General features: G+C 34.0%; 1 protein-coding gene across 1 annotated transcript; it reads left to right on the top strand.

The window, feature by feature from the left end:
* The first annotated feature begins 7,030 nt into the window (after positions 1–7,030).
* On the top strand, positions 7,031–13,713 carry LOC140860284 (vacuolar-sorting receptor 3-like). The gene is made up of 12 exons (XM_073263221.1): positions 7,031–7,560; positions 8,413–9,105; positions 9,190–9,278; positions 9,393–9,462; positions 9,534–9,617; positions 9,710–9,786; positions 9,863–9,944; positions 10,326–10,408; positions 10,507–10,573; positions 12,299–12,427; positions 12,516–12,625; positions 13,312–13,713. Exons 1-12 carry the CDS (start codon positions 7,251–7,253, stop codon positions 13,408–13,410), a joined length of 1,893 nt encoding a protein of 630 aa, XP_073119322.1. The 5' UTR covers positions 7,031–7,250; the 3' UTR covers positions 13,411–13,713.
* The last annotated feature ends 3,534 nt before the right edge of the window (positions 13,714–17,247 follow it).

Genomic DNA, 17,247 nt, shown 5'->3' with positions numbered 1-17,247 from the left:
TTTCCACAACCTTCAATCAAGTCTACAGGACCTGATATTGTATTCACCATTGTTTTTGTTGGTTTTAATTTCAAAAAATATCTTTTATATCGGAGAATAGTGTGCGTTGTACGACTATTAGGTATGCAAACTTCCATGTGTTTATCTTTGCTCATAGCATTTTTCATACTTCAAAAAATTGCAATAAATAAAAATCAAGGATAATATATATATATGCAAAATATAACATGTTTTATAAGAATACATGAAAAATATAGCATGTTACATTCTAGTCCCACCAATATATTAATCAATGTTCTCAAAATCATTTGAAAAATCAGCAGCATTGAAATGAGTTAAAGCACTTTAATGGTTACTGTTTTCAACAAAATTGGTCTCTTTTTTTCCTTTTATCGATACTTTTTAGAGATTAAAAAGGTGCTAAGGGGCTCGGCAAGTACGTGACCAATGTCCTGGAGTGCCACATCTATGACAAACACTCTCATATCTTTTTGAGTGATTTTCATTTTCACTCATATTTTCATGCTGCCTTTTTGGTGGGTGGTTCGTGACGTTCTTTTGAGATGAGTTATTGAAATAACTATCTCGATTGTTTTCATATCCACGGTCGCGACCACGACCGCGATCATTTCTACGTCCACGTTCATGCCCACGTCCTCGACCTCGACCAAAATCTAGTTTATGCCTTTGATTTTGGTTTTGATTTTTACTTACAACATTTGCTTCTGAAAATGCCGTAGATACAGTGGGTCGGGATTGATGATTTCTCATTAACAATTCGTTGTTCTTTTCTAGTGATATTGAGAGCAACGAATTCAAACTTTGCCAAATTTGACATGGTGGTACTAGAAAAATAACAATTTATTTTATTAGTTAATTTCCATTAACATGAAAAAACAAAATAATGGATAAACGAAGATGACAAGTATGTTAAAAAAATATATAAAAAGTGTGCGGTGGATAATCGCCGGTAAGTACAAGACTCGTGAGCATGATGATCATAATCGTTATGAAAAATATCCTTAGAAATGCCATCATCTTCTTCTTTGAAAAAACCATAGGAGAAAATATTTTGAGAGAATGAGTAAATTTTGGTGTGATTGAAATGTGTTTGAGTGATCATATTTATAGAAAAAAAAAACTAGCGGTTTATGACCGTTTGTGACCGTTGGGAGCAAAGAAAATCGATTATGTGTTGAATAAAAATTTGTGATAATAATGTGATGCATATAATGATAATAATAATTAAATAATTATGTATATCATATCACATTATTATAAGATCGGTGTCGTAGACATCTTTTTATATAATATTGTGAAATTATACAAATATCACAATAAAAAACATAAGCACTAATATATATTATAATCATATCACGTTATTATAATGTCGGTGTCATAGACATCCTTTTATATAATAACATGAAATTATACGAATATGGTTAGTATATAAATACACAATAAAAATATATATCATATCATGTTATTATAAGGTCGGTGTCATATACATCCTTTTATATAATAACATGAAATCATATATTAATATATACACAGTAAAAATATATATCATATCACGTTATTATAAGGTCGGTGTCATAGACATCCTTTTATATAATAACATGAAATTATATTTTAATATATACACAATAAAAATATATAAAAGTAAAAATAAAATTTTTACTTGTTGAATATTTTTGTCTTTTTCTTGTGTTTGGGAGCTTTGAAAATTATACAGAACCTTCGAGCGATTGTGTTGATAACGTGTTGTGAAAAAATAAAATTTTATGGTAAAAAGTAAAAACTCCAAAACTCAAAATATATCAAACTCTACACTTCACAATTTTTTTTTCTCTCAATTCAATTGTCATTTTATACACAAATGAAGAGACCTATTTATAGATCTCATTTGGAGATTAGTCCAAATATTAATACATCATCATCTACATCATCACACACTAATTTTCCACATTTTACAACTCAATATTCAACATTTAAATTTAAATAATAATAATAATAATAATAATAATAATAATATCATATTTTCAACAATAAACATGATTTTTGAACTTCAAATGCAAGTTTTAAAAATTTTGGGCAGACCTCGGGGCGTGCGAGCAGACAAAAATCCCGCTCATACGCGGGCAACCCACAACACAGGGCGCGGGTGCGGCTTGTGCGGGCGCCCGACTGCCTGCGCACGCAGGCAGCGGCACAGGTGCGAAACCCGACTTTTCCGGCTCTTTTTTGATCTTTTCCAACATCAAATCAACATTACTCACTCACCCATTGAAACCTATGCTTAAACACACACACACAAAAAAAAAAAAAAAATTCAAAAGATCCACGCAACACGACCATCTTTCAAAAGTTTGATTCAAAACTTCCCAACTTCAAACACACACCAAAATTCTTCGCTAACACTTCAAACCATATAATTCTAAAAACTTTTGCATCAAAAAACTTCAAGAACGAATCACGCTTCACAATTTCATCATGGGTCTTAAAAATTTTTCGTAACTTATGCATCAATCAACACATACACATGAATTTTCATAGTAAAATATTTATACCCTTGAGTGGCGGTTTCAAAACGTTAAAAAAAACTTGCCTGTTCGCGGTAGTTTGGATTTAACTTGAACTTGAGAACGATCTAGCCTCGAACGGAGAAGAATCCTACCCTATCTTTGGAAGAAGATTAACATGAAAAGGGGAATTTGGGATAAGAGAAGCGGCGTTACTTTTTTTTTTTTGAAAAGAGATAAAGAAATCTGACGTCTGGTTAGTTTGTGACTAATGGAATTCAGAGTCGACCCATTAGTTGCAAATAAAACTTTTTAAGAAAATAATTCACCCAGCCCATAAAAATAACACTGTCCCAACTTTAAATTACACATAAAATATTTTTCTTATCTTGTTCGAAGGCTAGACTCGTTCTCTCGGTCCAGAATTAAATTCCAAACCTGAAAACATTAAAATAACTTGCAACACATAAGTATCAGGCAAATCATATCATCATATAAAATTTAAACATAACAATTAAATTCCATGAATAAAATGCATAAAATCATATAAATCATTTAAAATTATTGTAATTGAGCTAGTGAACTTTTGTACCTTACATGTATGTACCACATTCTGCATGATGACATAAAATCGCCCTCAGTCTAACATACTCGACTAAAGTCCTCCGTTGCATGGTGAAGCTATGGAACAAGGAGACAAACCATTATAGATTAAATTATAGAGTGCAAGTTAAATTAAATCATATAAATATTTATCATTAATTCCTAGTTCATACTTCATTGGATTAAATTTATGTGATTGGGGACAGAAGAACCAACAACTACAATCAGTAGTTGAGCTCCTCCGGGTAATCCATGGTTTCTGCAAAATGCTCCGATTAGAAGATGTCTTGCACGCTATTGGCAAACACTCAAGCAAGGGTGCACATAACTTTGATCACAAGGCTTCTCGATAATGTTAAGGAATCCATGGGGGCCAACTGAGGTGGCGTCCAGCTGGGCCCACGTCAATTATTTTTTTAATTTGTTTTAAAAAAATTTAAAAATTTCAATTTTTTCAAATTGGATATTTTTTTTAGATGTGTCAAAATATGTTAGATTAGATAGATTATCTGTGCCACTCTACAAAATAGGTGGATTTGGTTGGTTATTAATTTCTTAACCCACCAAATGGTACGTGGGTCAACCCATCTCGGACCGACTAATAGTGGGTTGCCACGGGTTGCGGGTTGGCTCATCCCAACCCACCAAATTACACATAAGTCTGTTGAATCGATCCGTCTCATCACTTAAAATAGGTGAGATGGGTTGGTGTTCTCCCAACTGCCTAAAAAACAGGCCGATCTACCTCTGCCTACCTAATAATGAGTTGCAGTGGATTATGCACTGACATATCTCGCTAGTCCGTTTTGACTACTCTTATTTCTTTGTAAGTGAATCTCTCGTACAAAGGTATCACACATCTACATCTCTTAGCCGGGTTGACTCAATTTATATATGAAAAAAATTAGTAATATTTTCACTTCAATCAGAATCTATTACGTAATGTTTGTTCTAACATAATTAACGAAAAAAGATATTTTTTTGCAGTGACAAATAATAATTGAGCATAAAAATAAATATTCTCCATGGATCGAAATCAGCATATACAACAATTTTTTTTCATAACATAACATTAACAAAAAATAAAATTTTTGCTTTGAAAGATAAAACTTTAGACATAAAAAAATTAATATTTTTTATAATTTAAGTCGGATCTATTTAAGAAATTTGATCCGTGATAATCGGTCATTAATGTGCTACATTATTTTTCTCAAATATGTAAATTAACAAATAAAATGATTTTGATTTTTTAAATATCTATACAATATAATAATGTATGAACCCCTTAGAATAACTAAAAATGTCAAAATGGGTTTGACCCTTCGGGTTGACCCACCACGCCATACAAAATAGGTGGGTTAGTTGAAAATTTTTCAACCCGCCTAAAAAGTGGGTCGTCCCGCCTGATGGTGGATTTGAGTGGGTTACGGGTTGGCTAACCAAAATCCGCGAAATTACACGTAGACTTGTTAGGTTGGCCCGTCCCACCACCTAAAATAGGTTGGTTAGGTTGGTATTTTTTCAACCCGCCTAAAAGGTAGACCGACCCGCTCCGCACCGTCTAATGTTGGGTTGCAACGAGTTGTGGGTCCCATAGCCCGTTTTGACACCTGTAGGAATAACCACATAAATAAAAACAGATGTTCGATTCTATCGATAATTAAATCGACCGATTCCACTTTCTAGAAAAAGAATTCAAATTTATAAATATTGTATAAATTTCATTATCATAAAATAGAAAACTTCAAAAGTTTGTCTTCACTTATCATGTTGGCACTTTCGATTTTTTTTTTTAATTTTTTCAGAGCAAAATCATGAACGGTAGACATTTAAAGTGCCGAAAAGACAAATTTATTAAAAACATTTTTTTAAATAAAAATAAAAACAATAATTTTCTAGTAAAACCGAAACCATTTGCCACGTGAATAATGTGTAATTAAAATGGTATAGTATTAACCAATAAGTGAAAGTGAGAGCTCCTAAATAAAAAAAAATAAAAAAAATTGAGAGGCTAAGAGATAAACTCAAATCAATACGACTTTGACCTCAGCGAATATATGAATGAGAAAGACGACACACGACCAATAATTAATCTTTTATTATGACGACACACGACCAATAATTAATCTTTAACCAAATAAAAAATAAAATAAATACATTTCACGTGTTTTTAAGCATCTCCCCTCATATTCATCATTTTATTTTTCTAATTTTTAACCATTATTTGTTCGGGAGATTAATTTATGATGATGAATTCTCAAAAGATGAAGTAAAAATCCGCTCTAAAAATGAAGTAAATCAAGGTACTTTTATTATTTGCAATTTTTAAATGACACATTAAATATGAGGATCATAGCGGTTATACCTTCTATTCTATCAGTCGTGTACATGGTACGTGATCATAAAAAATAACATTGATATTAAATAATTAGACTTGTCAAAATGGGCTGAGCCCGTCGGGCCAGCCCGCCCCGCCATAGAAATGGGTTGGTTGGGCAAATCTTAGCCCGTTTGGAGGCGGGCCAAACGGGCTGAGCCCGCGCGGGTGGCCCACCAAATTTTTTATTATTTATTTTTTTGCAAAATTGTATTTTTTAGTGTTTTTTATATATATTTTTTAGTTTTATTGAACTTATTTTGAATGAATTTTGATGATAATTAAATATTTAGTATTTTTTTTAATTTTTTCATATTTTATTTTACTAATTAATTTTATATATTATTAATTTTTCATAGTAATACTTTCTAATATTGATTAAACTATTTGATTAAATTTTATTTTTCATTTTCTTAGAATTTCAAGTGTTTTTATAATTTTTTTTAATTAAAAAATAACATTTATTTTTTAAAAAATTAATAAAAAATTAGGTGGGCCGGCCCTCCCAACCCGCGACTCAAGGTGGGTTGGGTTGGGTTGGGTTGGGTTGGGTTGAGTATTTGGAGGCCCGCCCCGCCCCGCCTAAAGGTGGGTTGAGGCGGGTTGCGTGCCGGCCCGCCCCGCCTGCCCGTTTTGACATATATATATGTAATGGCCCAAAAATGTCATAAAAGTCGGAGTGATTTATCTTTCAGGGATGCTATCCCATTGTTCGGGATCCAACGACTCACATTTTTTGTGAACATTTCAAATGAAAAAAAAATTGAACCCTTGAATGTATACAACACATGGGTCATGTGCTAACATAAACTTTCTCGTTTTTAAGTATTAAAACCATGACTCTGGATTAAAAAAAAAAAACCATGACTCCCACTACAAGTAAATGCAGATGGTTGGATATATATTTAGGCCTGGCTCACGACTGAGGTCACGAAACAATAAACAAAAAAATCATATAAATATGATAAATTAATTTATTTGTCTATTTGAATAAAAAATATAAATGATATATACAGTAGATTGAATAAAACAAGGATGTATCATCGTTAAATGTCTTTTTTTGTATCAAGTTTTATTTTAAGATAATATCTCAAAACATGGTTTCGAGCAACGCCTGGTTATATAATAAATCGTACATTGATATTTATAATAATTATATTGAATTTTTTTCATGATATGCGAACTGTTGTATATGAAAGACTACATATATTTATTATTGGGTACACATTGCACTTGAAATTATATAATTATCTTTGGTGTATTGTGAAAAGAGTTTTTTCAAATAAAACAGAGAGATAATTTTGTAATTTCAAATATAATGTAATTTTTTGTACATGTAGCATTTTTCTTCTTAGATAGTATTTGCAATCTTTAAAATTGATTATGAAGATTCTTTTCATAACACTTATTTTTAGAGGTTACAAACACTTTCTTAGTAAGCTAAAATAATAAAAAACATTTTTTTTAATTGCTCAAATTAAAACATTTGATGTGAAGGGTTTGTAAGTTACTGTACTAAACAAAGTGAAGTCCAAATGGTAAAAATCGAAACTTTTTCACGGTTTTCCAATTCAGATTTGCATAGTTTTCAAGCCACAACCGACATCCCACGCACTGATTACACATTCAGTGCGTGTGTTCCTGATCTTTGATCGCAGGAGCCCCGGAGAAGAGAGAACAAAACCCCCATTTCTACAGATAATTTAACAAATTGGAGGTTTTATTGCTTCCTCTGGAATTCTTGGCAAATGGGGTGTTCCAGAAGATCAAAAAGCGCAGTCTTTCTTGGGTTTTTGCTTCTGATTTTCACTGAGTTAGTTGTGGGTCCGTTCGTGGTGGAGAAGAATAGTCTGAGGGTGACGTCACCGGAGGACCTGAAGGGTACTTACGATAGTGCGATCGGGAACTTTGGGATTCCGCAGTATGGTGGAAGCATGGCTGGAACTGTGGTGTATTCGAAGGACAATAAGGATGGGTGCAAACCGTTTGGAGATTCTGGGGTTTCTTTCAAGGCCAGGCCTGGAGCTTTACCTACCTTTGTTATTGTTGATCGTGGAGGTGCATGCTGTTTTAGAGATTCCCGTTTTGTGAATTTTGTTAATCTGAGCTTAAATTTGATGATTTCTGAAATACTCTCTGGGTATTGATTGGTTTATGTGAATTATTGTGTGATGTGCTTATGGTTTGAGGTTTAGTATGTTTTTCCCCATTGTATGCTTAGTTGGCTGCATGTTGGTTGAATTAGGAGCTGTTGTTTTTTTGGGTTGAGAGAGACTATTTCCCTTTTTGACAATTAGTGAGAGTTCTCTCCTAAGATAGTGTTGGCCCATTTATGGCAAAAAAATTTGATGGTTGTGTATTCCAGGTGTGTGTAGTGTCACAGTCTGGCTCTTGGGTTTCATGTTAAAAACAAATAAGTTTCTTCCACCTTTTAATTGAAGTTGCATATGTGATTATTCGTCAGATCTTTTAGCTCAAGGATATGCTCTCAGCCCTTGACTTTGTCATTTAGATTGACAAATGTGCTCTGCTTTACTAATTATTTTTAAGCCGTTGAAATGAACAATTTGTCTGAGTTGACCCACATCTCTGTGTTACTTGCGAAACATAAATTTTAGAAGCCTCTGTTTGAAGTATTTCCTCTTTGTTCATAAAATTTGCCTGATAAGGTTCTGTGGGTTGTGTATGCCTGTTTATCCATTTGTTCATAAATTGGATTGGATTTGTTTTCAGGAATTTTTTTTAATTGATGAAGTTAAGTTTTGCTTTTATATTGAACCAAAACTTCTTAGTAATAGTAATTAGCTGTAATTTGCTGCCAAGTTCCCTTGTCTTAGAAATATGAACGTTGTTATATATGTTTTTATGGAACATTTTCACAAATTTTAATAAATATCCATTGCAATGCAGAATGTTTTTTTGCCTTAAAGGTTTGGAATGCTCAAAATTCCGGTGCAGCTGCAGTTCTAGTTGCTGATGATGTTGATGAACCATTGATAACTATGGACTCACCTGAAGAAGATGTTGCTTCTGGAAAATATATTGAGAACATAACAATACCATCTGCATTGATTAGCAAAAATTTTGGTGAAAGGTTAAAGAAAGCAATCAATGGCGGTGATATGGTGAACCTGAATCTTGATTGGAGAGAAGCTGTTCCACATCCAGATGATCGAGTTGAATATGAGCTGTGGAGTAACAGCAATGATGAGTGTGGGGTTAAATGTGACATGCTGATGGACTTTGTAAAAGAGTTTAAGGGTGCTGCTCAAATTCTCGAGAAAGGTGGTTATACTCAATTTACACCTCATTATATAACTTGGTACTGTCCTCAGGCATTCACTATAAGCAAACAATGCAAGTCCCAATGCATCAACCATGGACGATATTGTGCTCCAGACCCTGAAGAAGATTTTAGCTCTGGTTATGATGGAAAAGACGTTGTTCTTGAAAACTTGAGACAGTTATGTTTGTTTAAAGTAGCCAAAGAGGCCCAAAAGTCATGGATCTGGTGGGATTACGTTACTGATTTCCAAATTAGATGCCCCATGAAGGAGAAGAAATACAATAAAGAATGTGCTGATGGTGTTATCAAATCATTAGGTAACCTTTCATGCCTTTCATTGTAACTTGTTTTGGTCCAGTATTGTTTCTGATCATTGTGTTCCATTGTGGTTGGCGTGTCAGGGCTTGATCTGAAAAAAATCGAAAAATGCATGGGTAACCCTGATGATGATTCGGACAATCCTGTTTTGAAAGAGGAGCAGGATGCTCAAGTGAGTTTTGTTGTCAAGTTTTTGAATCATTGTGAACTGCTGTTCTGTTTGTTCTTGTTACGTTCCCATGAGATTATACTCATGTAAAATGTCTGAAAAGTAATTTATCTGCAGGTTGGGAAAGGATCTCGTGGTGATGTAACCATATTGCCTACAGTTGTTGTGAATAATCGGCAATATCGAGGTCAGTTTTTTGACTCTTATAACTTTCATTAAGCGAACTAAATACTAGAGTCCTAATGTGTTGGCTTTCAGGTAAATTGGAGAAAGGTGCTGTGCTAAAAGCTATATGCTCAGGTTTTGAGGAAACTACCGAACCTTCTGTTTGTTTGAGTGGCGGTAAGTTATTTATAGAGTTAATCCAATGGTTGATGGGTACGTGATTTATACAGTCATGTGTTAGAGGAGACTTTCTACTTTTTTGACTGCAGATGTGGAAACAAATGAATGCTTGGAAAATAATGGTGGCTGCTGGCAGGACAAGGCTGCTAATCTTACGGCTTGCAAGGTGTTTCAGTATGATTTAAATACTTTTACCTCCAGCTTGTATTAACTTTTGAAAGTATTCGTGTATGTGGATTTAGGATACATTTCGAGGAAGAGTTTGTGAATGCCCTGTGGTTAACGGCGTGAAGTTTAAGGGAGATGGTTACAACTCTTGCACTGGTTTGTAAAAAAAATTTGATTTTGTCATTTGACTATAGCAATTTGTGTTTATCAGTTTATCAGAAAATTCGTGATTGAAGTAGCCATTTGCATGCACGCACAAACAAATCATTTGATTTATCTACTTTATTTGAAACTTTTCAAGTTCTTGGGAAATCCTCCACGAAATGTGACCCATGTTATGTTTTACGTTAACTTCTGGTGCAGCTGAAATGGGTAAAAATTGTTTCTGAATGCTGAATATAGATTTTGCACATAATAGCTCCAAATATGGACCCTGTGATATTTGTTTCACAGGATGTAATAGTAATTGGGCTCTTTTATACACATTGCAATGTAATGTTGTTGGACTGTGAACGAAATATTTTTTCTCATACGCAGCAACTGGTCCTGGGCGATGCCAAATCAGCCATGGTGGCTGTTGGAACGAAAACAGAAATGGAATCGCCTTTTCAGCTTGCGTGGTTGGTGATTTCATTACATTTTTTTCTGGATCTTTTTTCTAGTCCAATATATGGATATAATGGAATATTTTATGTAAATAAATAAATTTTAACAATAGGATTATGAAGAAGGGAAGTGCGCTTGTCCGCCTGGATTTAAAGGAGATGGTGTTAAAAATTGTGAAGGTAAGAAAACCTTGTGCATCACACTTTCATATCCTACATTTTTATCAGAATATTTCCTCTTCATTACTTGTCGATCCATTGATCCATCTTTCTTCTTAGCTGGGTACTTCGCCATTGAGTGTTACTCTTTAAGTCACTGTTTTAAAAACCGGACCGGACCGGCCGGTTCGACCGGGAACCGGTCACTGGTCCGGTCCGAAATACCCTTAAAAACCGTTTTAACGGTTCAACCGCTCAGAACCGGTCAAGAACCGGTCAAAACCGGTCGAACCGGCCAAGAACCGGCTAAGAACCGGTCCTAAGAACCGAACCGGTTGAACCGGTTTTCGAATTTTTTTTAATTTTTTTTTTAAATTGTTTTTTTTTATTTTAAAATCTTAATTTAATATTTTATTATATATATACAAATGCTTATTTGAAATTTTTAATTCGTTAAAAATATTATTTCTATATTATTATATTTTTTTAATTAATTAATTTATTTTTAAAAATATAGTATATATAGCTATAATTAATATTTTGAATATATTTATATAGTTATTTATTTTTTAAACTATGATAAATATATTTTTGTTTATTTATATACATTTTTAGATTTTTAAAATTTAAAAGATATTATTTATTATATTATATTATATTTTCCGGTCCGACCGTCTGGTTAAAACGGTCGAACCGGTTGGACCGTTTTTTTAAGGTAGACCGGTTCGATCACCGGTCCGGTTATGAAAACATTGCTTTAAGTTAAGCTTTACCATACCCAATGGATGACTTAAAATGATATCAACACTACACTTGTTTGTTGTTACACTATTAATGAGTGCGTGAATCTACAACACCTAATACAAGTTCATAATACTAAATTGCGACCAAATTTACTGGTAGAAAACTTATATGTTTTTTAGCAGTATTCTTTGTTGCATACTTGCATAACAATATAACTCTTTAATCATTGTACTCTGTAAAATCGATTTTTTTTCATTTATTTTGGAGCATCTGCATGTTAGCCTTGCTGATATCACAGTTTTTTCATGTTTTGAGTACAAACTGATGTCTTAGGTAAATCTGTTTTGATGGTGCCATCCAAGCCTGACTTAAATTTTGTTCGACAGAGCCACCCATTCTATAATTTGTCATTTCATCCGTCCAACGCCTCCCTTGCTTCTTGCTGTTTGAGGTTTATTGCGTCGACATGTTGTGCAAAGTCATGAAACATTTTTCTTGTACAGTTTTTTTATATAATGACAAACTCAATTCCTTGACAATGTTGTTGATAATAGTGAAATTGTTTAATATTGTTGGATAGCAGCAATTAGCTACTTTTACTGAACTGTGTGGTTACATATGCGATATAGTGATCTGATTGTAGCACTTGAATTATTGTTTGAAGGTTCGAGTTATATTGTTATTGTCATACTTAGCTTTTGGTAGAGCAGTAGGTATTGGATATTACGAGTTGTATCAAAGCCAATGTCTTTTGTCAGATTTCCATTGATAGCAAGGTGATGCAGACAACAATTGCTTTAGGTTACTCTATGGCTGCCTGCACAAGGATCAAAAATAAATATTCGGGTTTTTGAGTTCCATATGACCATTTATCACTTTGTTGCAACGACATGAGCTCAATTTTTCAAATAGCGTGTAGTAAAATGAGGAGTTGTATTCTTGTGCGATTATATGTTGCTCCTAGTTTGATGTTTTCCTTGCATTATTTTCCTCGACATACAGATATTGACGAGTGTAAGGAGAAGAAAGCCTGTCAATGCCCTGAATGCAGATGCAAGAATACGTGGGGCAGCTATGATTGCACTTGTAGTGGGGATTTGTTATATATGTGGGACCATGATACGTGCATAAGTATGTTCATCTGAAATTGTTGTTGCTCTGAATGTATTTGGTGTCCTTTCATAGTCTTAGACTAATTTTTATTCTCTTTCTTTTGCAGGTAAGCGGGCTACTGAGGTGAAGTCTTCTTGGGTGGCTGTTTGGGTCATTTTCATTGGATTGGCTATCGCTTGTGGTGGGGCATATCTTGTGTACAGACATAGATTGAGGGTAAGTTTCTATGCATACATGTGCGTGAATATGCTTGTCCTGGCAATCTGACACTGATTTTTTTGTTGAAGATCTTTGACTATATTTGGTTTTATTTTTGGAAATTATTTTTCGAGAACTTGTTTAAAATGAGCTTGAGAAAGTTGCACTTTATTTTCTTGTTTTCTGCCGTAATATCATGTTACAAAAGAATATGCCCGGGTATCTAGTTTTTCAATATTATAGGTATGTTATCTGAAATTTTAAAATATTTTATATTGGTTTGAGAGACAATATTCAGTTAATATTCAGCTTTCTCTGTCCCAAGATATATTTATTTTTTTTACCATAAACATGGTATATAATCAAGATAACGTATAGCCTTGCTATAATAACATGTAAATTTAGCGAATGAAATAATTTGATGAAAATAGCACTGCGTTTGTGCGGAGGATGTGGTTCTGTTTGAGCCAACTCGACCCCAGCTGTTTTGTGATACTTAACAGCATTTGCCACTTGATTTGCCAAACCTTTATCTATACCTAGCCTTAAAAAAAATAAATATGAAGCTCCGTAATATATTACTTTATCAAATTTAATGTATATTTTGTGGTTCCGTGATCAATGCCAGCATATTTCCTTACTATCTTTGCAGTATTGTGTAAAATCTGTGGTCTTGAATTCTTTTTCCATGGTTGCATTTCCAGTCATATATGGACTCGGAGATAAGGGCTATAATGGCGCAATACATGCCCCTAGATGGTCAACATGAAGTTCCAAGTCACTCACACGAAGATCACGCGTGAGGACTGGTCCCAGGCTCCCAGCAACTTTCTTCCTCCAACAATGGTTTTGGAAGGTAGATAAGTGAAGTTAGAATGGTCCTTACGTCTGTTTTACGATATAGCTGGGTCAGGATTGTGTTAAAAGAAATCTGAGAAAAGGTTTGTTGAAAGAATATGTACTCTTCATGTATATTTTCATCTGTATCTTGAATGTAGTTAGAGTTGAACTTTGTTCGTGGGGGCGAAACTCTGTATTTAAATAATTGTTGTCTGTGAATGACGTGAAAGTGTATGCCCTTGTGTCACATGGAATTGTTTGTTGTCTTTCTATGTAATAATGATTTGGGACATTTTAGGTCATGCTAACTTTAAGACATAGAAGAACCTGAATAACTTTGATGTTTTTTGAGGTGTGTCAAATCTAAATTCAGGAGTTCCATATGTTTGTAGAGCGTGCCAAAAAGATAAGCAAACTCGGGTATCACACCCGATGTTATAACACTTTGGGACAACATGCTATCTCAACAACTGTTGAAGTTGAATCCTCTGGAGCAAAAGAGAGAGAAACTAGATAACGAAGCGACGGATAGTGATCAGCCTTAATTTTTTTTGGGTTTTCCTGTTTGCTGCTTCTTTTTTATTAAGTTTATTAAGTTTTAATATACTGTTTTGATCTATCCTTGCTCTTATCCACTTATCATTAGTTAGCTAAGGTATGAATTAATACATTACCATTCTAATTTCTGATTTGATTGATTAGGTGTTGTGATCATGCATGCCACCATGATCAACAACACTGAGTGCTACGACGATCAAATTCAAGGGAAGAATTAGTAAAACATGGGGGAGTTATTTGCTTTTGTCTGTATGAGTTGTGTACAAAAAACCAAAGAGGAGTAGATTGAAAGAAACTATAATTTCTTGAAGCTTTCTTTCTTATTTTCGAAAAAATATTTTTTAATTATTTTGTTTTTTGTTATTATTTTAAACTTAATAGATCCTAGCATAATTGTACATACGCTATGTGTGTGCTTTTGAGTGAGTTAATTAATATGATATATTTAATACTTTATGCTCTAGATAAATAATATATTTTTATTTTTCAAATATTAATATATGATTTTTTTATATTTTTAAAATAATGTATAAATAAATTAGAAAATTATTTATGCTATCTATAATTATTATTTATGAAAAATATGAAATATACAAATAACGTAAAATTTACATATAAGAATTATAAGGGTAATTTCGAAAAAAAAAATTGATGTCCTCTTTCTAAGAGATTAACTTTTATATATAGTATATATTAATATCACGGACATACGTTGTGTTCTTGTACAATTATGATTTGTTTTTAATTTATTTTTGTTTCATAAATTTTGTTATTAAATCATAAAATAAGAAGATGGTTAAAAAAGAAAAAAAATTAAATCAAGGTTTGGAAAATAAAAAGAAAACTAACTAAGGGCATTGTGACATATTAAAAAATTCTCACTACAATTCATCTACTATTTACGTTTCTCCTTTAATTAATATTATTGATTGATCTAAAAAACAAGAACAAACACATTTGACACTAAAAACCAACAGAATATCTGAGTCTAAAGCAAACTTTTACAGGAATCTCAAGCCTTACCAGGCCACGAAAATAAAAAAAAGGATCATTTTTAACAGGCAAGAAAAAGCACCGAAAAAAAACGGGAGAAAGAAAGAGCAGAAGCCACTCATAAAGCCCAAAAAAAGCAGAAAAAACCTTGAAACAGCAGACGCTAATCAGGAACAGTACTTGTGATCTACTAATTTCCAAGAAGGTGCATCAGTTGGATGGCGTAAGTATCCGTCATGAAGTCTTTTATCAGCATGCCAAGTTAGCTCCTTGGAAAACTCCTTATTCCGAAACATTCGTACAAATCTCGGAATTGGAGGGAAGTACCATAGAACCTTTGCAGGAACTCCTTCCTTTATCGTATCTTTTTGGCTCATCTTCCACCTTGACATCCCACAAGTAGGACAACTGTTAAAATCCTCATACTCCTTCCGGTATAAGATGCAATCATTAGGGCAAGCATGGATTTTCTCATAAGTAATCCCTAATGCAGACAAGCTTTTCTTTGCATCGTAGAAAGATAAAGGCAATTCGTTGTCATCTAGAAGCATTTCTTCTAACAAATTGAGTAGGTCGGTGCAACTTTTCTCACTCCTCAACCCCCATTAACACCTCCCAAGCTTTCCAAATTTCTTCCCGAGCTCGATCCGTCCGATAAAAATCCATTCTGAAGGCATATTCTCGATCACGGCTACGAGAGCTCCGTTCTACCGTAAGTTTTTCTTCGATCCAATATACTTCGATTTTGGGATGTTGTCAGAATTTGTTTAAATTCGGATATGTCGTTCTTGAGATAGCATATATCGTATATTTGAAGCCGGATCGGAAAAAGAACGTCGTTCGGATTTGATATGATTTTTAGGGCATAATTCGAAAGTTGGGTTTTAGAAATGGTTGGTTATTGGATGATTTGTTGTTGTTGGGAGTTGTTTTGAATCATTATACTGTTGTCTGTGATTTTCGGATAGTCTATTTATAGTCGTTATGCTGCCGGTTTGAGTTTGGAATTTTGATTCATTTGAATTGTTGAACCGTTGGCAGTTGGGTTTGATTGTCGTTGTTGATCACCGTTTGCCTCCGTACAGATTCGTTGAATTTTGTTGAGCCCAGAGTAGCAGAAGTCGATCGTCTAAGAGTTAGATGAAGAGCGGTGAAGAGTTTTACCTTGAGCGTTGTTTTAACGGTTGTGTGGTTTTTGATATAAATCTCTTATTGTAGTTTTTCCAGAGTTGGAGTTTTTTAATAGAAAAGGTACAAGCAGTCATCGTTTAGCGGGATAGCATACTCGAGACAGTTGGTTCTTGAGTTTCCCTTAAATCACATACTTGCATCAATACTTGTTCTAGAATGTGGGACATGTATTTTGTTGTTTTGAGCTTTGTTAATTGGTTTAATACTTTATGTTTTTCTTATGCATTCATCTTGAGCCAAACCTTTGATTTCAACGGACAGAACGGCCCTTTTCGTTCAGACGTTTTGGGGACTATACTGCGAGTGGCTTGGGTGTAGAAGTTCACCTAGTGTCAGCATACTACTTATAGTCGCACCAAAGTTTAGGGAAGTGGGATACGTGGCACCACCTCGATTGGGAGAGTCGGTGAGTCGTTACGTGATCTCATCCTCGGGATCCCAAAAGCATAGCAGCAATTTCTCGATTATCAGAGTTGATATCCCAGTTTTAAAGACATGCATATCTTTTGCATTAACACTGAATATGTTGTATTTATATCATGTTATTGATATATTACTTGTTATTTCATGTTATGTTGCTTTTAGTGGGAATATCATTCTCACCGGAGTTATTCGGATGTTGTCTTGTCTTTATATGTGTGCTTGGCAACGGGTGGGACAGGTTCGAGTCAGAGGCAGCATGACTAGACTGAGATTGTGACGATAGATGTGAGGGCTTGGTTTAGAAGTCGAACTTTGTTTTCAATCTCGTTGTACTTGTTATATTTTGGTTTGTAAAACTTAGAGTTGATGCATGTTCTACTAGATTGGTTTTTGTACAACCTTAGAATTATCATGTACTGGATTTATGCATGTTATATGTTGATATTTATGATTTGAGGTTGGATTTGGAAAGCATTTTCTGCTGCTGAAGTTTTATTTTTCTGAAAAATAGCAGGGCACGGACCCCGTGCCTAGGTCCGGGTGAGGGTCCGTGTACCTTCGCATTTTTTTGTGTGTTTCGGATTTGTTCATGCACGGACCCCGTGCCTAGGTCCATGCATGGGTCCGTGTGAGTT

The sequence above is a fragment of the Henckelia pumila genome, chromosome 4 (assembly GCF_033568475.1).
Source record: "Henckelia pumila isolate YLH828 chromosome 4, ASM3356847v2, whole genome shotgun sequence".
NCBI classification, from domain to species: Eukaryota; Viridiplantae; Streptophyta; class Magnoliopsida; order Lamiales; family Gesneriaceae; genus Henckelia; species Henckelia pumila.
This window is presented reverse-complemented; position numbering and strand designations above follow the sequence as displayed.